Source organism: Xiphophorus couchianus, chromosome 21 (genome assembly GCF_001444195.1).
Source record: "Xiphophorus couchianus chromosome 21, X_couchianus-1.0, whole genome shotgun sequence".
In the NCBI taxonomy this organism is placed as follows: Eukaryota; Metazoa; Chordata; class Actinopteri; order Cyprinodontiformes; family Poeciliidae; genus Xiphophorus; species Xiphophorus couchianus.
This window is the reverse complement of record NC_040248.1, coordinates 15,183,271-15,206,700: the sequence shown is the minus strand read 5'-3', so window position 1 is coordinate 15,206,700 and position 23,430 is coordinate 15,183,271. Positions and strand designations below refer to the sequence as shown.

Here is a 23,430-nt window from a genome sequence, read left to right as displayed (position 1 = left end):
AAAGAAGTCTATATGCGGCAAAGAAAGAAAGAAAGAAAAAAAACAGCTAAAAAAAAAGCAGTTTCATCAGACCAGTCTGAAAAGGTAAAAATTGTCCCCTTTCGCCGCTATTTTTCCTCACTCTTCTTTTTCAATCCTTTACCTCATCCATCAATAACAGTATGGAATTGATAGCAGCTATTGATTACCAATAGGCTAGGGCTAATCGTCGCTAACCAAAGGAAGCTTTGCAGTAACAGCAGCTGTCAGAGGCTTGTTGTGTGTTCTTGTGTGTGCACGCGTGCGTGGTGTGTGTATGACCCTTCAGAGTTTCACTAGCAATAGCTGTGCCTCTCTATTGTTTGCTTACAGCAGGCTAATGGTCTAATAGCAAGGCATAGTATGGGGGAGGAAAAGGAAACATTCAGAATCCTGCTTCTCTTTCTAGAATAAGAAAAATGTATGTTTTGTCTGTCCAAAAAGGGGAAAAAAGGAGAAAAAAAACAGAGGTATGTCAAGTTTCACCTCCCTACCTATCTGAGCAAGACCCATCTCCCTCTCACTTCTTTTCTTCATCTCCCTAATAGGAAATTTGAGCACACTGTGCGAGATTAAAGCAGAGAATCAATGCCTTGTGAGCAATCATTTCCAGACAAATCTCTTTCATCTTTTCTCTCCCCCCCTGAAGTTCTCTCGTTCGCTTTTTCTTTTCTCCCACCTCCTAATGCTAACAGGGGGTCCTGTGTCATGACATCCCTTTTGCTTTTATCATGTCCTAATAACGCTCTGAAAATAGAGAGGGAGAAAGAGGAACGTGACAGAGGGTTAAAAAAAGGATGCTGGGAAAAAAAAAGAACAAGAAATAGATAGACTGATAAAAATCTATTGAGTGAGCATGGAGCTTGATTTGTGCTTTGATGTGAATGTCTTTGTGCAAATTAGACAAATATGCCTGCTGCTTTAGTTATCTTGAAGCTCTTCCCAAGGCGCTGTCTCCCTTTGGTTTTCCTCAGGTTGGAAGGAATGAAGGAAAAATGAAGGACAAGTGCATTGTAGGTCATAAAAATATAGATTTTGCCAAATTTAGGTGACTGCACTGACAGAATGAGATATGCTAATGAGGAGTTGTTACATAAAAACACATCATGAAAGAAGTGCAGTGTCTGGCGAAAGTTGCCGCACACATTGGGCATTTTGACGTGTTGCAGCCTTGCAAGAATATCATATGGAAGGAGATGCTCTGGTCAGAAGACACCAAAAAATTAAAGTGTTTGGTTTCTTCTCCCTTTATGGGAGAAATAATTGGCCAAAAAGTAAATCTGCCCCATGTCTCCCTGAACACACCATCCCCAAAGAGGAACATGGTGATGGCAACGTCATGCTGCAGGGACTCTTCTGATTAGTAGAGACAAGGAAGTTGGTCAGATGGGTTCCTGGATGAAGCTACATAAAAGGGCAAACAATGTGTATTGAAATTGTCCTGTCAAAGCTCACAACAAAATCCCACTGATAACATATAGCGAGGGTTTAGAGGGCCTCTTTACCTAATCTGATAGAGCTTCAGCTTACAGAAGAATGGGCAAATACTTCAGTCTCGAGAAGTTCACAAATTTTTTGCACCTTACCCCAGAAGACTTTCAGCTGTTTTGTGTTGATCTGTAAAATAAAATCCCATTAAAATATCTTAATGTTTGTGTTTACTACTTGTGAAAATATCTAAAAAAAAAAAAAAAGAAAGAAAACATTCAAGAGGCATGAATGCTCTTAAAAAGGACTGTGGCCTTTGGATGATGGTATATCTCCCTGGCTAGGCCTGCTAGACGCTTTGGATGGTGCAAACGTTTCACGCACCACACACACAGCTCTGCCCGGCCCTTTGTTTCAGAAGCAGGTTAATGGGGAGTGAGGAAGAGGAGCATTGCAATTTTCTGCTCTTTAGGCACTAGAGAATTCTCTTCGGTGTAAGAGAGACCAGACTCTCGGTGTAATAGGCATTTTACACCCTCATCACCCCTTGCGCATGCACACAAATATAAACCTGTGGAATGAAATAGGCATTCTGTGGTGTGCATAGCCAGTCCCTGGAGCGCCAGTAAGTGTTAGACATGCATGGAGTTGGCAATGAGACAATCAGCATACTGAAATTGAAACCTTGTCTGAAGTCACACAGGAGAGGAGAGTAGAAGAGTGGAGAGGAGACGTAGTCTGGAGGAGCAGAGATCGGAGCAGATGGTAAGAGAGAAGAGAGCCACCGAACAGGAGAGGAGAGGAGAGACAGAGGGGGAGGAAATAGGAACTGATGTTTGTTTAATTGCCGCATAAGTGATGACACAGATAATTATGTCGAAAAAGGAGATGCTCCTCTTAGGCAGGGCCAATGAACAGTTAGATCTGTTTTAGTCATTTTTGTGTGCGTGTTTGTGTGTGTGTCATGCTGTCTGTCCCTGTAGCCCCATCAACCGTCGTCCCCTCCAGCCACATCAAGTATAGGACACCATTAAAACCCCCGTACGGTTTGTGTCACATCACATCTTTCAGCTTAATTAAGAAAAACAGAAATAAAATGCACCCACAAAGCACACTCATCACTTGGAATCATTTTAATTACTCTATAACATCCAGGTTATTAATATCTCTGCTTCACATACCTGGGGATATGAAGATGAGCACGCTCAACCTGATTTCCTGCGATGCGCGTTCGGAAGGGGTGGGGGGGGTCTTTTTTTTTTTTTTTTTTTCCCCCTGTGTGTAAGCGACGCTCCCCTGACTTCATATCTAATTGTCTTTTTTTTTTTTTTTTTCTCAATCGCAATATTCTGCCATGTGCCGACTGTACGTAATGAGTCAGGGCGTGTCAAAGTGCGGGCCTGAGCTGTCCGACTGAGTTAAGCTCTTCCTGTCTACTGTAGAAGCCTCCGGCTTCTGCGCTCGCACACTCACACAGTATCAATGTGGGAGTTCCTGTATCTGACACGAGATTAAGAGGGCCAAGTGGAGGAACGTCGAAGAGCTGCCCTGTTGCATTTGCGAGAGGGGAAAAGGACCATCCTGTCACACGTGCGTGCACACACAACAACACACAGGCCGAGCATCCTGCGCTGTAAGTGAGCAGCAGCCTGCCTTGCATTATTCACAGTGGCCGAGTGATCGAAGCCCGGTTCAATAGCACTAAAGCGGCGCACGCTGGAGAGATTTGTCTTACAAAACCTTGACACACATACACAGGCGCACATATGCTCTCACACACATTGATTTTTAGGTGGTGGGAATCTCTCAGGCTTTGGACGAAAGACAGGGACGTAAGAGGGGCTTCCACCGTCAGAGAATCCCCCACTCCCCCAAGCTAACTCTGCGCGCCGCTACACTCAGTCACATTGAGAGACACGGGGAAAAAAGCTGTAAGGAGAAGCTTAATTCTCACAAAATAAGATTCGGTGATGTCCGCTGTGAGCATTAATATTAAAATGGAGGGGGGAGAAAAAAAATGGGAGAGAAAGGATCTGTTTCTTAGATCTGATGTGGTTTCATTTACTATGAGATGAGCTGATGGTAAAAATAAAAAGCAAGGAAAAAAGCCTAACTGATCATATTTCTTTTTTGCTGAGTCTCCTCTTTTGCATTTTACCATCAGGGGGCTTTTTGCAAGCAAGGCAGAAAAGAAAAATCATGCAATGCCTGATATGTCACATCTTTCCTCTGTGGTGTATGTTTTAATGTTTTCTCTCTCTCTCTCTTTCTTTCTCTCTTGCTCCCTTTTTTATTTTATTTTCTTTTCTTTTTTGTTACAAAGAACTGTTTATACTTGAACTGAATGAATTGAAAAACATTTTTTTTCATATGTCTGTCACTTTATTCAGTTCCCCAATAATTTTCTGAGACTCTCCAGTCACTCCAACTCCAGCTGGATTTTTATTTATTTATTTTTTTCTCCTTTGGACAAATTAACATATTGACAAATGAGCACTTTTGTGTCTGTAAACACAGAGGTACAAACACACACGGATACACACCTCAGTCCCCTGAAGACATGTGATCAAGCAGACCCAATCCCCTGTAATCATCTGGAGCTCCCACTTGCACCCACATATTGCTCCGCTTCAATCCCGAGTAATGGTTTGGGGCAGGGGGCCGAAGCGGTGGGCTTCTTTCCCTTAGCCCCAGTGTCTTAAGCTGCCATTGATTAAATGTTAACTGATATACTCGGCCCTGGCAATCTTGTTAGAGCCGGAGTAGGCAGGCAGCTCGACAGACAGTTTAGGACCTGCACCCTTCTGATCAATAGCACAGATAAAGATTTCATCCATCAATGGGCTCCCAAAACAAAAGGTACCTGATACCTGATTAGGCCCACGGGGACACACACAGACACATGGATTTGAACATGAAGACCTGCTATCACATGGCTGAAGGAGATGAGTATAAAATAAAAATGAGCGTAGACTTTCGTGGATTTAACACAAAGCCCACACGCTCATTCCTTGCACTCTCTTATTTTGTCCAAAATAATACCACAAACAACCCCATCTAAAGTCAATCTATTCCACAGTTAATGGAGTAATTATAATAGACACACACGCATGCACACCCAAACATATGGGCAGTCAAGCCTGCAGATACGACAGCTCTGACTTTTCCCGGATGAAGGTTAATTATGCTCCGTAAGTCCACTTAGGTGTGTTCATTTTGTTTGTCCGTGCAGGTGCGGGGTCCACGTGTCTCCTCTGAAACAGCGCGTGTACTTAGATTGGGCGTGCATGCATGCCAGAGACACCGCAAAGTGGTTGGATCAATGTCTGGGCGACCACCACTGTTAAAGTGTATCAATAATGTTTCCCTATCTTCTTGCCGAGCTATTGTCACAGGGCAGCTTGAAAGTCCAAGCGGAGCTGCAATTAGGACTTAATTATTAATCAATATGTGGGGTCATTTAAATATTGATTTTTCCTTTTTCCTCAAATTGTTAACATATTCCACACCCTTCCCATGCTTTTTTTTTTTTTTTTTTTTTTTTTTTGTGGTTACATCTTCAAGAGGAATCAATACTTTCCTTAACAGTCAATTGAGAGGAGCTTTTGCATTGCTGGAGCTATAAAAAAAAAAAAAAAAAAACACACACAATTGGATCTATGAGAAATGTTACAACCTCTCAGATTCTAATATCCTTTCTCATAAAACTAATAACACTTTGCAGCTCTGTAATCGTGGTCTCACTTGAGGAGTTTTTTACGTTACAATGTCAGTTCTGCAACATTTGGGTTGCAGAACTGACATTTTCTGTGACATAGCAGTGTGTCAGAGCAGCCTCCATGCAAGAATATCAGCCCAGCCTAATAACCTGTGTTTCATTTGATTGAATGATAAATTAGCTGTTTTTTCACCCTCTTTTTATTATCCTGCACAGCCATTGCAAGCAGCAGAAAGATTTTCAAGTGGCATGTCAGGGGGCCGGAGGTCTAATGCATGGAAACATGGAGCTTTCTGTTTTTTGACGGCTAGCAGAGATAAGGTAGAGATATGGCTCTTGCACTGGCTCAAATCTAAAACAGATCCCACCGAGGAGGGGGTGGGAGAGGAGAGAGTTAAGAAAGTGAAGGAAAGGAAAAGAGGGAGAAAATGGGGGCGGGGGGTGTAGCAAAAAAAGGGGAATATTGTCAATCCTCTAAGTGTCTAGCGGTGTCTCTCTTTCTTTTCCTCTTTCTCTCACTCTTTCACTCCCCCACTCTCCCTCAGTAATCTGATTTATTCGAAGCATATGTGTGCTGCTCTGTCTTTGTCTGCTTCTATTAGGGCCAGGGGGGCCCATATGACATTGTTTAGTCAGTAATGAAATGGACATTTTTTGCATGTTTTTGAGAAAGTCAGAGGAAAGCCAACACTCCTTATTTGTAACAGTCTGCAAATGCCATCTCCAGGGCAGCTCAGTATCATCTCCGGCCCTGTGGTGTGTATTTGTCGGCATGGGCGTGTGTGTGTGTGTGTTGTTAATATATGTGGCCATGCATTACAAGTTCCATGTGGATTTTTTTTTCCTTTTGGATTTTTATTTTAATTAGATGGATATATATATATTTGTTTTCTTTCCGTATAGGACTTTATTTTGTTATTTTTCCTCTTCCTCTGTACCTACCTACATAAAAATACAACAATTTTTATTTCTATGTAGATGGGTACAGAGTCTTCTGTAGGTAGGTACAGAGGACACGCATGTTAATAGTTTCCCTTTAAACATGCTTGTATAAAAAGTCGTCACATATGAAATGAAGAGGTAAAAACAGTTTGCCATGTTAAAAAGAAATCCTTTAATAACATAAAAGAATGTGTTACTTTTTCAAAATGAACATACAGAAATAATAAAATTAAGACTACATGTAGAGATGCACCAATCAGGCTTTTCCAGACCGAGGCTCATTTCCGGTTTTCTTTGAGGTCAGAGTTGTTGGTTCTGATTTTGGCCACTTATGATTATTAGAACAATTTTAATGAGTTTTTTCATAAGTTCTTTTGTGATGATTGCTTTCCTTTGCTTCCCAACCAGGATTACAGCTTTGTTTGTGATGGCTCTGAAAGCAGATGGTTTGATGCTGTCAAAAAACAGGACAGTAGCCCAACGGGATAAAGATCTGTTTAAGCATTATCCATTTGGCCACTGCCCGTCACAGGCCTATTTTAAGCAGAAACACACATACAAAGACGCAGACACACAAACACAAAAACCCATTCTTTCAAACCATGGCAGCCATTTTATTAGATTCCCCGTTTTCAGGGCTTGTATTAGTTCCCGGAAAATAAATAAACCTTGAATGCATGACAAGGACCAGTCTGGTCAATTCGAAACTATATCTATCCAGGCCGCATCTTTGTTTACCGGTGTAGTGATTGATGGAGAGATAGAAGGATAAATGGAGACACGGAGAAACAGATGGACCGGGCATATGGATGGATAGCTGTGTGAAAAGATAGAAAAATAGATAGACAGATAGGAAGATAGGTGGATAGATAAATGGATGGACAGATGGATGAGTAAAACAGGCAGATCTCGTTGCGCTGATAGAGTTGAGCAGGTATGCCGAGAAACAGCTGCTTTCTTCATTAGGTTCATCTATCGATCTCGGACCCTTGTTGCGTGCGTGGGTGTGTGTTTGTGTGTATGGGCGCGTAGTTTGAGACCAAGGGAACAGAAAGACAGGAACCTCTGTAGATAAGTGCTGGTAATAGAACAGAATGAATTCTTATCACAGAGATGGGGAGGCCATTAACCCTCAGCTCCTAGTTCTCTCCCTCTCTCTCTCTCTCTTTCTCTCTCCGTCGCTGTCTGGTCCGACTCCCTTTCCTCCTGTTTCCCCCTCCTTCCATTCCCCGGTCTGGACGTGACAGGGTCACGTTGCCGACTTTGTGTGATATTTCCACTGCATGTGTGACTCTCACTGAGCGTGAATGGGTCTGTGTGTGTGTGTGTACATGCGTGCGTTCTTCAGCTGCTGCTGCTGTGCAGGCTGCCCCATCAGCCAGATGTTTATAATCAGGGGCTGGATAAATATTGGACAGAGGACTTATGAAAAAAAGAGAGAGAGATGGGAAGAGATGAAACAGAGGAGAGGAATCTTCTTTTAAAATTATTCTTAAATCCCTCGGTAAGCTTGCCATGCCGCCTCTTCAATTCACCTCCTCAGCCTTAGGTGCTTCAAACAGCCGAAATGCCAATATGGCTCTTGTGTAAGATGCAGGTGTGTGTTTGCTTGCGTGCGTGGGGGGGGTGCGCGTGTGTGTGTGTGTGGTGTCCAGTAGCCCTGCTTCTCTATTGTATAAAGCCAGGTGTTGGTGCATCACTGTGCCTTTTGAAGCCACATTTTTGTTCTGTAAAAACCTTTTGTATTTGCCATTAAGGAATCATTAACATTACCACGCCAACGCACACACACGCACAGTGCCCACAGCTCTGAAAATGAAATCCCTCTTTACGCAAAACAACAGTTTCTTTCTGCACAGCAAGCAAGACACGCAAGGCTTTAATCCTGGCTATGTTTATTCATATGATTTCCTTTTTTCTCCTTTTTTTAGGAGTAATAGGTGTTTTGTTAGTTGCCTGCAAGACAGCAGAGCGGGCAATATGAGGAAAATGAAAACACAAGAGGTGTTCCAGGAAGTTGTAATTGACAACAACAAAGCAAATTTGGAGCTGCTGATACAAGCACATTTTGAACACAAAAATCTTTTCTTTTTTTTTTTCCCTGCCAATTCTTTTGGTTCAACTTATTGACATTCACACCAGGAGCGAATTAAATGTGACAATTCTATTGTCTTGCTTTCACAGTCTCCCTGAAACATTTTCAGTTTCTTTTTTTTTTCTTTCTTTTCTTTGTCGCTGATGTACTAAGTTTTCGTGTGTTTTTCACCCAACAAATGGCTGCGCGTGGGTGGAAACGTGCGCTTGCTCGCTCTGCCGTGTTTACATGTTAGCATGCGAGCTGCGGACGCTTGTGCATGAAATACTGCATGGGAGCAAATGTGTGCCGTATGCATGGGGGCTTCGTTGGTTAGGTGTGTGTGAAAAGCGTGTGCGGCGAGTGAGTGAGTTTTTCCCAGGCCCTGTGCAGGAGCTCTAGACCCTCTCCGCTAGGTTGATGTTTAGTATTTTAGACATGCTACATTAACAACATCTGGTTAAGATCTAAATGCTTGTTAAATGCGCTGAAATTCGGGGGAAAGGTACAAGGGGAATAAGGGGAAAGGGAGGAGGGGGATACAGAGGGAGAGTAGGGTAAATAAAGATTTGAGGGTGAGAGAACAAGAGGGAGGGAGATCAGTAAGTCTGTAAGGTTATTACTCTGGCAGTATTACCACTGGCCCTTGACTGTGTGTGTGTGTGTGTGTGTATGTATGAAGGCCTGTGACTGTGTGGGATGGTGTAATGTTTCAAAGCTTTCCCCTTAAAACCTAGAGGCCAAACTAGAGCCACGCGCGCGGCGCAGGAATGTGACATCACAGGGCCCCTTCCTGCTCTCTCACGCACACATATGCACAAATAGTCTCACAGGGGACATGACCAGAGTTGTAGAAAGAAATCAGCATCAACATCAAACCTAACTCAAGGAGACATGGCAGTCAGGGGTGCAGCCCAAAACATTAAGGCTGTATTACTACCACTGATACACTGGACACAGTGCATCTAGTCTTTATTAAAATGTATACACGAATAAACAAATAAATAAATAAATAAGACAGTGGTCAGAACTATACAGTAGAATCCTGTGTATTTATTGCTGATTTTTTCCAATTACAGCTTCAGTTGATGCTCCATTTGTATGGAGTCTCTGGTTTAAAATAAACAAAACGTGGGGAGAGAATTATTTCCCCCTCCTTTATCCTTTTAATGAGCCCCATCCTAGCCCTGAGGAAGCAAATCAGAGGTGGCTGAGCTAAGAAAATCAGCCATTTTGGAGCGTCCAAACGTCCAGCTTCCTGGCGTGGCATCACTCTGCAGTTTGAGTGCTTGTATGACTGAGTCCTCCACCGGGCACATAATGACCCAGCATGGCGGTTATGGGCCCTTAGGGGCAGACGGGAGGGGGAGCGAGTGGTCTCAGAGCAGGTCATTATATAGCTACAGGGCACGCTCGCTCGCACATACGCACACATACACGGAGAGAGTGCTGACACTTTCAATACATTCTTCATTGCTTTCATCTCCCATATGTCTATCGCTCCATTTTTCACTTTCCAAACATCTCATTTAATATATTGTTCAGCGCATTCTCCGAGACCTATCTGTGTGAACCTCTTCATTGTCTTTAGAGTTAGAGTAAGGGTCTTCTTCTCGTGAAAACGTAAAAGAATATGGTTTAGATTTCATGTCAAGCACCCTTCCAACGTTTCCACACTGACCTCCAATTAATGGTTAGATTTTAGACCAGACTGTTTCAACTTTAACTATGATCAAGAGTCACTTAGTTATTCTTCCTCTTTAATAGTTAAATATAGGCTTGTGTCAGTTGCAGGGTAATCAAACCCAGGGTCTGTGGTTAACTCAAGCCCACCGGCCGGCTTTAATGTTCCGACTGACCCACATCAAAGATAGTCCCACCAGGCTGCCAAAATCACACCCCCTCCACATCCACAGCCTGGACTGTTCTCTCTTTCGCTTTGTATGTGTCTGTGTGCTTGTGCACAGAGGCAGAGGAAGGTGACTGCGAAAGTTTTGCTCTGTCCTCTGGTAGCGATTAAGTTGATGGTTAAGAGTCCCCCCGTCTCCTTCAAACACAGACACACACACGCACGCACACGCCTGCACATGACATCTCGCATTCAAACACTTGCAGTCAGTGTCTCTTTTTCCCTTGCGTTCTCTCTCTCTCTCTCTCGCTTGATCAATTTCGCACACATACTAACAAACCTACGCACACACACGGGCAGGGACAAGCACACACGGGCGTACGCACAAATGCGGTACGTAACTGTCAGGGTCAGTCGGAGGGCAGACGTTGGGCTGATGTATGGAGAGAGCTTGTCTGGGAATGTCCTCAGTGTGGAAGCACATTCCCTGGATCCACACAGACACACCGCAGATATCACCGAGTATGAGGAGAAAGAAGCAAAAAAAAAAAGGGTTGATTGGGCCCAGATGATCGCCCTGTCTTTTTTTCTTTTATACGGTTTTCCTCACCACTCCTGTTCCTTCTTCATCCCTTTTTGTTCATTTTTATGATTCTATTCCTCTTTTCTAGCTACAGGTATACTGCCCCCTAGAGGTTGGTTGAAAAGGTGTTTTAGTAGTATTATCATCTCAGACAGACTTCCTTTTGACCTCTGTGCTGGTTACTTCCTTTGTCTTCTTGTAGAAAAAAAAGAATAGCCAACTTCATAGAACCATTTAAAAATGCTACTTCTTTCTTTTAAATGTGATGTCGAATACAGTTTATTTTTTACAACATCAAATCGGGTTTAATGTTGAGATTTAACGGAAAATTATAGTTTATGAATATTTACTGTTTTTATTCAGATCTTAAAGATTTTTCGGAACAATATCAAGAATTAACGTAAAACTTTGAACTGATTCTTAATTAACAAAGCATATGTATATTTACATTATATGCTGCTATGTCAGCATGTAATAGCAAATGAAGTTCAGTTTCACCTTTTTTTCTGGTTTTATTTACCTTATTTTCTCTTCCAAAATTGTATAAAACATGATGCTCAATATGTCCACTCTTGGCAAGTCAAGTATGCAGAAAAGATAAAACAGTCACAAAGGACATTCAAGCAGTATGCACATACAACAGTTCCACCCACTTAACACACACATCCACACGCCAATTTGCCGAGTATTCTTCCTCTCCTCCTTTATATGTGAAGGTGAGGTGAATTAAAATACAAGATGGACGCTGCAGCAGCACCAGCAGTGAAAATTGCAATTTCTGCAGCCCAGGCTCTCCCAGCTGACAGGAGATATTTCATCTCCGTTGTCACCAATGTATTAATAAAACATCAGGAGCAGAGTACTGTCCCAAACACACACGTACACGCGCGTACTCACACACTGACTGCGTGTGTACACATGTGATAAACATGCACAGCACACACATGGACTAATGCAGAAAGATAACAATGACTGCAACACACACAAACACTGCAGCAAATTTCCCCAACAATCACATGCCAGCATCTGCCATGAAAATTTCATGCTGTATATAATGTCCTCTTAATGTGTTGCTGCTTAAAGCAATGGCGCCAGTGCTTAGTCTCCGTTTGTGTGTTTGCACCATGTGTTATGTGAAAGGGTTAATCATATCATGTTTCTTAGGTGGGGTTTGGAGACCCCGTATTGCCATCATACAATGGCCAAAAGTGATTGTATGCAAATGCAAGCTGACCTCAGTGCACCCATTGCCTGACTTTTGTGCATATTACTCATGTAAGTGCAGTGTGTGTGTTTGCGTTTCATAAAATATGGTTATTAAGGCTCCGCAGGATTGATGAGCACAGCTTTTTCTTTTTTTTTTTTTTTGAAACACACTCGTGCACACACACACACACACATAACAGTTTAATACTCTGGCAGAGTGAGAGGTTTGTGGTGAGGGAGACCCCCCTCTCTCTCTGCCTCTCTTTCTCTACCTCACCCCATTTAAAAGACATGAAATTTTTAACGGTCTTTGTGTCTGTGTGGGGGGGGTATATATGTTTGGGTTAACACAATAGTGTATGTGTGCAAGGTTTGATGTCGGTTTGCAAGGGTTTCACTTTGATTTTGGACTGGTGTGTTCTACTCCTGAGATGGAAGAGTTCACTGTGTGAATATATATATATATATATATATATATATATATATATATATATATATATAACCAGACACACACTCAAACATACACACATATACATATATACGTATATGTATATGTGTGTATGTTTGAGTGTGTGTCTGGTTATCTGGCCTCTCTCAGACTGCTCAAAATTCATTACCAAGTGACATCAGCCCAGCCGGAGACAAATGATGGCTGGATGAAAGGGAGCGCTGGGGCTCGGCTAGGATTAGTGTTAGCTTGTGCTGGCGACACGTATACACAAATACACACGCATACACAAACACACATGTGCGCACTTTAATCCACTGGCAGAACACTGCAGATACACAGAATTATCAAACAAGGGGCTGAACTCGCAGAGATGGGCAGGCTAATCTGCTAATAGTACGGAGCTGCATGCGTGTGTTTGTGTGTGTGGATGTCTCTATGAGTATGCAAAAAAAAAGAAAATAAAATCTATATGTATATTGTATATAAGAATATGAATGTTCTGAGTTATTTTCCATGTATAATAGTTCAGAAAATGACTTTTACAATTTGAGCGTGCACTTTTTTTATTTCTATTTTACTGTATTCTTATCCTAAACCTCGCATTTTAATATTTTTTTATATGTGACAAAAAAAATAAAATAAGCTGAAATTAAAATAATTCTCAATTTAAAATGTTGCTATCATCTACTTTTCTATGTAATTCGATTCACATCAATGTGGGTCTATCATTTCATGACTTCTTAACAACCAAAAGTAAAACAGAAAATGAAATATAGCATATCTTTCTTCTAAAATATTGTCACAGAAACAAAAAAAAACTTAGTTATAGTTAGATATGTTATCCTAAGGAAAAATATACGTACTACATGTGTTAAAATTGGTAGGACTATGCTCCACTTGTAATTTTTTGTGTCTAAAGTCTGTTAGATTGGAACAACTGTATAAAGAATGTTTTTGTTAGCATACTGGTAATACAATATAATTAATCTAGATTTTTTTTTCTCTTTTTCACACGCCTTTTTTATGTTTTCTCTTTCTTAAGATGCATACAAATAATGTAAGCTGGACAAATAAGTACCAAGTACCAAGGCATAAGTGGACGATTCACCCTAGCAAATTGGATTGAGTCAAAATAGTAATTGTATAATATATTTTTAGTTGCTGTGACCAAGTACTGCATTTTTTTTAAATAATTGGTTTTAAAACCTGTATGAATTCAATTTGTCCAATAAAATCTTTTCAATGTAAACTATTGTAAACGTTGACATATTTGATGTCTCTTCCCCCCACCCCCCAAAAAGGTAAAAAGAAAAAAAGTACTTTATATCAACAAAAGAACACAGCTGTGTTGGGTTTGAATTATTTTGGAAACATTCATTACAATAAAATGAATTTGAAATTGTTTTCCTTGAGGACATTTGTAAATGTGGGGCACCTTCCCTGCTTCCAGGCCATGAATAGATTGTGTTTTACTTACTAGAAGTGGCTTTGCAGGGCTTTAGTCAGTAAAGACTCTCTTCTTATTTATTCGATAATATGGTATACCGTCCATTGTAGAGCAAATTTGAGCTTTACACTGTAAAAAAAAACAACTGGTTATTTGAAATTAGCTGTAGATGAACAAGAAGCAATACTTGCAACAACAAAAACAACAACAAAAAAAACTTACTATTATGTAGCTGCACATTTTCCATCACTTTTTTAAGAGAGAATGATGGGTAATGAATTCTGTCTGTGTTTTCAGAAGAGGCTGCAGAGGAAAGTGAGAGACCTCTTCGATCCTCCTCCCGGCCTGGACTCAACCTGACTGACCGAGATTTGACGGAAAGCAAAAGACCCGACCGTAAGTCTGCACACGAGATGCAAAATAAAAAATTTATTTGACATAAAAAACACCCATTAACCAAGGCACAAGCCACTCTTCATCTATATAGCCTTCACTTAAATAACATTCGAGTGTGTGCGTAACATGTGATCGCTGCTTACAAGCCACCATGACCTGTTGTAATCGCTTCCATCTGACAGATAGAGGAGAAAGGAGAGAGAGGGGGGTGGGGGGTATAAGAAGAGAGAAAAATGAAGAGAAAGAGAGAGGGAAAAGTTGAGTGTTGTGGATATTACCAGGCAGTGTCCAGGCCCTAGATTATTTTTTAATCAAATCAGTTTGCGTGCTTGTAATTTATAAGCGCCTTGCATTAATCTTTTCTCGTTCTTGTGCCCTCTCCGATGACATATTAATTTTTCATAAGCGCAGGATTAGATGGGGGTTGTGTATATGTTTTTCTAATATTGTTCTGCATCCCTGCAACCCTTAAATTAGTTTTTTTTCCCCAGCACCATCTCCCCCCTTGCATTTTTTTCTCTCCTATTTTTCCCCCTTTTTCAATCCATAACTTAATTGTTGTCCAATCTGTGACCCTACCACCAGTAATACCACTGACAGAAAAATAGCACAAGATCTTTTGTTCATTTGCTGAAATAGAAACATTGTGAGCTGGAAGAGGCCACAGTCTTGGCGTTTGTGTTGTTTTGGGTAAGGTTCAGAGTTGTGGTCAGGATAGTCCCGGCTTTGTTTGGTTTGATTTGTTCAAATAAGAATTCATCTGGTCTTATGTATGAGATGGAAATCCATGGCTGGGGATGAATATTGCATGGGATCTCTGAACACCTTTTTTTTTTTTGTTTCTTTTCTCATTGCATAGGGTTCTCATTTTTCCTCCCCTTAGAAATGTCTCTCATTTTTTCTAATCTTACCCCCCCAACCCCGACTCACAGACACACACGAACCTACTAGCTCCCACCCTCTATCCATCTGAAGCTCCCTCCTCACCTTCTCTTCCTACCGTGCCATACCTAGCTCCATAATGTGAGGCTCAATGAGGCAGAAGGAGAGCTGAGTGAGGCTGGGGCCTATTAGTTTAGCTAGTCATCTATCTTTTAGCTCTATCATTCTGACAGGCCCGTTTGACCGACCGGTGGGGAACCACCAGCCATGCATTTGCTGCTGCATTTCACCCAGAGTGTCATTTAACAGCCCCGAAGACATGCAAAACAGCAAAGAATGCGAAGCAACACAATGTCCAGACCCCCCCCCCCCCCCCCCCGTTCAAAGGCGTGCATTCGTTATGTATGCACGTGTCCTTGCATGCTGTTTGAGCATAGTGAGGTCTGTTTTACAAGTAGGAATGCGTGCCAATTGTATTTTTTGTGAATAACTGCTTACAAGAAATGCCTTGGGGGCCAGATCTTAGTTTGTCAGCCAAGCCAAATATAATAGTGCAAGTGTTTTATTTTCTATTTGGATTAACAGCGGTTTGAGAAAGTCGAGTCGTAGAAAAAGCAATGGCCATTGTGTGTCAGCATTAAATCTTGTATTCCCCCCCAATCCCCATTCTTTTCGATCACCTTCAAATTTCAGGCCAGCTCAAAATGTTTAGATTAGTCAAGGGTCGGTACAAGATTCTCATGCAATGATAACCTTAAATAAAAATACCATGATATGACTGTACTTACACAAAATCTAGAATTAAAAAAGGACTATTGCAGTCATCTGTATCATTTATTTACAGTTTTATTTTTTTTATTCATTAATAAAAATAAATTTATTAATCAAATAAAGTATATGCCCAATATTATATTATATACTTTTTCTTGTTCTGCTCTGTAGAAAGGAACTCTGGCAAGATAACAAGCAAACAATAGCTGGTTAGTTGGGCTGACTGCTATGGTAGCCAGCTGCTTTATTGGCATACTGCTCCTGGCTTTTATTTTTAAATAGTTTTATTTATTTATTTATCTATTTTTTATTTAACTATTATCTTACCAGGAAATCCCTTGAGATTTTTTTTTTGAAGGAAAACCGTGACAACAAGCACTTAGAGCTGCACAGTATATTGACTTGTAATTGTTTTCACAAAATCGATGAGTCCAAAATCTCAGCCAGAAAAGAATGCTTTGATGTAATATTTGGTGACATGCATGCAAGCTCTGCTTTGTAATTAGATATTTGACCACTTGCATGAACTTTCATTGTCCACAGCTGACCTAGAGCTTGGTAATTAAGACGCTAAAGCTCAGAGAGAATGAAGAGATAATGACACATAATTGGAAAAATTCTGGATTTAGCACCAATTGGAAACATAACCACAATGCAAAATGATATTGCACTATCATCTTCTCTTAATATTGTGCAGCCCCAGTGTTACAGTAATCAATAGTTCCTTTTCCAAAATTAGAACCGTGCATGTCTTTCACAACAGAAATCAGCGACTGACCAGTACTTGCATGGGTTAGGGACCACAAACCGCCCATGAATAGATGACATCTGTGAAGACTCCTTCTAAAACAGCTTTTATTTTCTTCTTTACTTCAACTTCTTATTACTTTAACACCAAATGCACCATAATGTCTATTAATTAGAACTGTGAAGACTGTTACAGTACTTCCATAGAATCTACAGTCTTCCTTATCTTTTGAATATACGCTTGAAAATATACAATATTTAGAAGAAATTTTTGGAAATTATTATTGTGAAAATAATTTCACAGAATAAGAGTCACTTTCTACAAAAAAAATCCTCAAATGGATAAATCTATGAATACCGAATCACTAATAGGCTTAGTCCACTGCATAGTCAAACAGCCATATTTGTCTTCTTTCCAAAATAGAGAAACATTAAGTAGCTTTCTGTACACCAGCTGACTGGCAGTGCACAGCAACTGAAAAATGAAGGGCTGCTAGGATGAAAAATCACAAAAAAATCTAAAAAAAACCTTTGAATACCTTCCTATATATAAATATAACTAACCCATGCCTAGTTTCAATTGGGGGTGTGACCAGGTGAAGGTGATCAGTGTGTGCACTTCATCTCCAAGACAGAGCAGAAGAAAGATATAAAACAATAATAAGAATAACTGGTAGGAAAAGACTGAAATATCTGTTGTTTTCGCTTTTCTTTTTTTGCTTCATTTACAGTCTTTTATATATATATAAAATGTCAGTTTACATTAACTATAATTTCTGTTACAATTTTCATGCAAATGCTCTTGATCTGGATTACTTCCAGATAGCTTTGTGCTGTGTGTGTAGATGGCACATGTCGCCCCCATAGCTCAGGGGCCCACTTCTTATAAATAACCAACCAAACAAAGGCTCCAGCATAGAAATGAGCCTGTCAGACAGCCTAAGAAATTAGACATCTCTAACGGATTCAGATTAGGAAAGAAAGTACTCATTGTTCCTGCAGTCAAATGTTATGTACTAATATTGTGAAGGTGAAATGGGGGGAAACAAAATCTTTGGCAAAATGCTCCATAATTCCTCAGTCATATTCTGAATAGTATCAGGGATTTATATGTGCATACATCTTGCAAATTTGCCAAACTTGAGAACAGCGATGTGCTGCTTTTCTGATGAGATTAAAATATATTAAAAAAATTAGCATGTTTAATTGCAGGCCTGCAGCAGTTCCTATGTGTGTTTTCTTTGTAATGACAGCTTGTTGAATGTCTCACACAGTTTGTCAAGTGTGACAAGACCTTGGACATATTTATATCTCATTAGATGCAGAGATGGAGAGAAAAAGGGAGGCTAGTCATTAAAAAAACACAAACTATAAAAGACAGCTGCTGTTTAATAGCCTTTCTTTTTTATTTCCTGTCTCTCTCTCTCTCTCTCTTTATTTCCTGCGCTCTCTCTTTCTCTTTCTCATTCTACACTTTTGCCCCTTTCCATTTTGCTCCTTTCCGAGTCTATCTCTGTGTACTTCCCTCCGGCTAGACCTGGGCCTGCTGAGTGCTTCGGTGGGAGTTTGAGGTTCAGAGTGTGTTGCTGTAATGTTATCAGGTGACCGGAGGTCAGCCTAATGCGTAACCTCAGAGCAGTAGGCCAGTAAATCATGCTAGTCGGCCCTCCCCGGCCCGCTTTGGCCGGCTCTGCCTCCTAGATTTACTGCTCTGTAACGCTAGCCAGTCTGCCAGGGATCAGAACAGCTAAATTGAATACTAAATCCATGCCACCCAGCCCCCTTTACTCCATGTTTGTGAGGTTTTTTTTTTTGTTGTTTTTTTTTTTTTTTGTGGTATTTTCATAAAGGAGAAAGACATACGGTACATGGAATCAATGTTGCATTTTCTATGCTTTGGAAGATAAAATTGTTTTAGAATAACAAGAAAGTTTGTGGCAGAAATTCATATGAAGACATATAAGGAAAGATGTAAGGGTTTACCGCGTAAAATCTAATTCGAGTTGGGTTCAGACTAAAAGCATTATGGTGTTGCTTTGTATTTGATATATATATAAGTATGCATGTATGTATGTACTTCTTTCTATTTCAATGTCAACCATGCATTTTTGCAAGTGTGTATGTGTGTTTACATGCAGCTCTTTAAACACCATTGACAGTTGCAAATAAAGATGGGTGTTGTGTGTTCCACTCTTTCCCCCAGCAATGCAAAAGGGGCTTGAGTGTCATAAATCACTTTTTGATTTATCTAATCAAGCAAGGTCCTGCTGCTCTGTGCAGACATTTGTCACTGGTGGGGTTTAGAAGAAAGGGGTTGGGGAGGGCTGGGTAGTTGTTCGGGGCGGGGTCTTGGGGTGGGGATTTGAGTTTGGGGTTTATTTTGCCAATCCACTAAATTTGGTGAAGGGATGAACGGAAGATTGGACAGTAGGAGACGCAGATGGGGATGAACAGTCATTAAATGTGGTTTGCAGACAAAGAAGAGTACCATTAACCAAAAGACAATGTTTTTTTTTTGTTTTTGTTTTTTTCTCTGAAGAATTAGCAATGCTATGATTGCTACAGACACTATTTTATAGGCAACTACATCCTTGGACTTATTCTGCAGTTTAAATTCACTCCAATGCCCAAAAATGTGTTTTCTTCACCACTGAAAGCCCTAGGTGAACGACGCATAAAGCCGGGGGATGGAATTTTATGTTGCACATCCAAAAGAAAAACAAAAAAACAACTGCAGACATTACACAAACATACATTTACATTCAGCATGACAGTAATCAATGGTGATGTCCTAGCCTCTATTCCCGAGCCACATTGTAAATGTGTTCGCAGGCTCTCGTCCGACAATCGCCTCATCTCCTTTCTCCTGGATGTAATTTAGTTGCAAATTGACTGGAAGACGGGGCCAAAAATTGAAAGTTGAAATTAGAAATGGTTATAATAAATGTGGAAGGCGGCGATGCAGACTTTGGTAAGGTCAGGTGATGCTACTGCCACTTCTAACCCGGGCCAATCTGACCAATGGCGTGTCAGAGTCCTGACGAGAGGTACATATACACACACATATAAATATATATGCATGTATACACACATATGCAGGGACCATCACGAGCAGTTGAAGACAAAATTACCTCGGTCTTCTGAGCTGCAGAGCAATTCTCGGATGTTCTTGGAAATTCACATTGTGCCCTTGTGTCCCCCCCTCTCACCCTCCCCCTTTCCTTCTTTTTTTTTCTTCTAGCCCTCTCTCCCTCTTTCTCTCTTGTCACTTTCCTTGACAGGCCAATATTTCAGGCTCCAGATATAGGGGATTACAAATAAAATAAGTGGAACGCCTACTTAATGCAACAGAATTAAAATGCATGAACGGGCCAAAGGAATTGATATGCGTCCAATACAAACACGAGCCACAGAATAATATGAAATACAAAATGGTTTTTTTTTTTCCAACCCCCCCTCTCCATGTATCAGTGCTTTGATTTCCCCTTTTTTCCATTTGTGCATCTAGCGTGAAGCGTTGATTCGCAAGAGTGAGGCTCACATATTGCCTTGAGTGACCAGACGAGGGAGGGGACACGAAAGCGGGGGCCGGGGGGAGGGGGGGATAGCTTAGGGAGACGGGGAGGAAGAAAGCAAGTAAAAGGGAGGGAATGAGGGAGGGAGAGTTGCTGTTGCTGTGTCTTTGTGTCGAGCAGATTGGGTAAATTGCAGTGGCAGAGTATAGCAGGGCCTGCACGGCTTGTATCTTAGGATGAGGCTAATGAAAGATTTATCAGTGGCTGCAGCATTTACTAAATACAACCAGAGGCTGATCTCTCAACACTGAGCCCTGCTGTTTACGTCTCTCGCACACACACTTACATGCACACACACACCGCTACTGTACCACCAGCCGTGACCGAGCCCTGAAAATTTTGCATCTTGTACAGACACAGGAGTTGTTGAGGCAGTCGGGGAAATGTATATGAACTAATGAAGTGTATAATATTACCATAACATTTAATGTATGTCGTGCTGTGATAATGAGCCTGACTGGGTTTTTTCCCATTTTACATGTCCTCAGGGCTGCACCTCGTCACTGTATATGAATATGAATTATACAATTTGTGCTTGCGCCCATGCTAATGTTGTTTTAGAGTCAAATCATTTTTTGAATCATCACCTATGCCCCACTGAATATTAATTGGGAATATGTGCTTATATTCACAATATTACTTGTAAATCAATAATCATTTGATCAATTTCTAAGACGAGATAGCTTCAGCATTTCACAGTGTCAGCATATTTACTAAAATAAATATTTCCTAGCCTTATGCTATATATTTAGAGTAATATTGCAAGATTCCCTCTTTTATTGTGATAGATTCCATGTTCCAGCTTAGATTTATATGTTTGCCTTGCATTTCAGTGGCATAAGATATGCTGTCTTGAGTAAATAACACTTCAGCATCATATTCCTACACATGTGATCTTGTTGCAGTGCCTGAGCCACACTGCAAGAGCATAGAATTGTCGTAAAGCACAACAACTCTGCAATGGCGTATGTGGTGCATGTATGCATTGCAGCTGCTGAATTTGTGTCATTCAAATGTTGCTCCCATGACACAATAATTACATTGTTTTAATTCTGTACCATGCTGTGCAGAAGTTTCATCTATACAGATGAAGATCCAGTTATCGCTGCACTTCAGAATGTTAGAAATGGCTTCAGCTGAAGCTTTTTACCTACTAATTATTATTTGACAGTGTAATCACCAGTGACTAGCTTTTGAACTGAGTATTGTTTTCTTTTCCTAGAGAGGTGGGTGATTCCCTAAATATGATAAAAGAATAAAACATGATATTGACGCCGCAACTAAAATACCTTATGCCCATTCGAGTGTAGAAGAATTTTGTACCTTTTGACCCAATACATGCTATGTAAAATGACATTTGTGTGTCAAACGTCTGTTTGACTTTACAGACATAAAATAGTAACTGATTATTTTTTCTGCCTTTAGGATCTAATGCCATGTCCAAAGAGGTATCCGGACTGAATGCTATGGGTAAACATTCCCTAATGGCAGATCGTCAAATTGAAAGTCCACCCAAAAGGCCGAAGTCTGCAGAGGGGAAGATGTCAGCCAGCGACCAGGTAAAGGTGTTTAGAAAATCAGTAGAACACTGCAAAGTGTTGGGGTGTGTTTCCTAGCAACTTAAAGATTGTCCTTTTTACGTTGATTATTGAAATGTAAAGTTTGCACAGGCTGGTGATGAACCTGTTTTTAAGTTAAACTCTAGCCTCATATAGCAAATACTTGGATGAATTTGTCAGTGCATGTACAGAAACCTAATAGCTAATAAGGCAGGTTCATAAGGCCTAATGAAATTTAACCTTCACTGTCACTGTGGGATGAGCTAATGGGAAAATACTTAACTGTAAGAAGCAAAAATGCTAAGCCAAGCATTTGGCAACTGCTGGCGCCAGCTTTCATTCAAAGGGTTAAACGCAACCCTACATTCCCTTCCTGACAGAGCTTTTTAACATCAAGCACAATAGGCCAGCTTTTGTGTTCTTAAGTGGAATACCAGCACTAGCCTTAGGCATCCCTCTCTGCTTCTTTTTCCTTTTTTGCATCTCTTTAAATTATATGTGTTTTTAAATTAGATTATGAAGTATTAGCCCGTCTGGTTCTGGGTCCTGCAAGGAGGGAGGATGTACTCATTTCAGAAATGGATTCTATTAAAACAGGTGATAGAGACGTAGCTATGCTAAGAGTACTCCATCTAATGAGGGCAGGACATAGCTCAGGAGAGTACACACCTTTATCATCTCTAATCTTCTGAGTAGAAATTCTGGCCAATCATGTTTTCTTCAAATAAAATTGCCTGACTTGCCCTAGATTCCTAAGTGAATTACATGAAATATGGTTGATCTACATTTTTTCTGTGTTTCTGGTGGGCTTTTGAATTTGAAGCAGAGGTGAAAATCATGGATGAGATAAGACAAAATTGAATAAATAACACAAAAACTAACTCAATGTAATTTTGCTAATATTTTTGAAAATCTAGATCGGTTTTGAGTTGAGATTCAAAAGGATATAATGATGCGTTCTTGTTTTTCAGGTTCAACAGTGCCCATATTGCAACTACAGCAGTAAAGATGCCAACCGTATGCAGCTCCATGTGATGTCCCAACATTCCATGCAGCCTGTAATCCGCTGCCCACTGTGTCAGGATGTCTTAAGCAACAAAATTCACTTGCAGCTGCATCTCACGCACCTTCACAGTGTGGCTCCTGACTGTGTGGAGAAGTTGATTCTAACAGTACGCGAGGTTGATTATTATGAATGAAATTTCTATGCATGTACTTGTCAGTAAATGTGATTGAACTGATTTTGCATTTAAAATGTAGATAAAGGACAGTAATTAGAGTGTAGCTTTTAGTCTAATTTTCCATTTATTTTAGGATATTTTCCAAAAGACTTATTTTCCATGATCTCAGTGTTTTTGTTTACACAATGTCCATGATGAAAACACATCGTCCCAATTCAAGAATGTTTACTAAAAATAAGAATTTACAGTAAATACATTATTATGTCTTTTTTTTTTACATTTGGATTATGCATGGAATTTTATGCAGTTTATTTTGTATACATATATTTTATACAGTTGTAGTAACTGATTCCATTTCATTAACTTGATAGGTTGTTGGACCTGATACAGCCACACCAAATAATGTAATGCATCCCCAGACTGGACAAGGGAAAACTCCATCGTTAACCAATTCCCCAACCTCTCTTACTGATGGACCAGGTTTGCTTAAAGGTGAGCAGAGTACAGTTATATTCCCCCAATTAATGTTTTTTAAACTATTACAACTGATGTCACACTCTATTAAATTATTATGAAATAAAAAATTAAGAACATCCATAAGAT

General features: G+C 40.4%; 1 protein-coding gene across 4 annotated transcripts in view; it reads left to right on the top strand.

The window, feature by feature from the left end:
- zfhx4 (zinc finger homeobox 4) overlaps positions 1 to 23,430 on the top strand; it is a 97,636-nt gene that overhangs the window by 63,949 nt on the left and 10,257 nt on the right. For 3 of the 4 annotated variants that reach the window (XM_028004783.1, XM_028004782.1, XM_028004780.1), the window contains exons 7-10: positions 14,014 to 14,112; positions 21,513 to 21,646; positions 22,618 to 22,818; positions 23,199 to 23,319. In XM_028004783.1, the coding sequence (XP_027860584.1) occupies positions 14,014 to 14,112; positions 21,513 to 21,646; positions 22,618 to 22,818; positions 23,199 to 23,319 (555 nt within the window). The remainder of the gene's footprint in view (positions 1 to 14,013; positions 14,113 to 21,512; positions 21,647 to 22,617; positions 22,819 to 23,198; positions 23,320 to 23,430) is intronic. The other variant, XM_028004784.1, reaches the window with a different exon arrangement.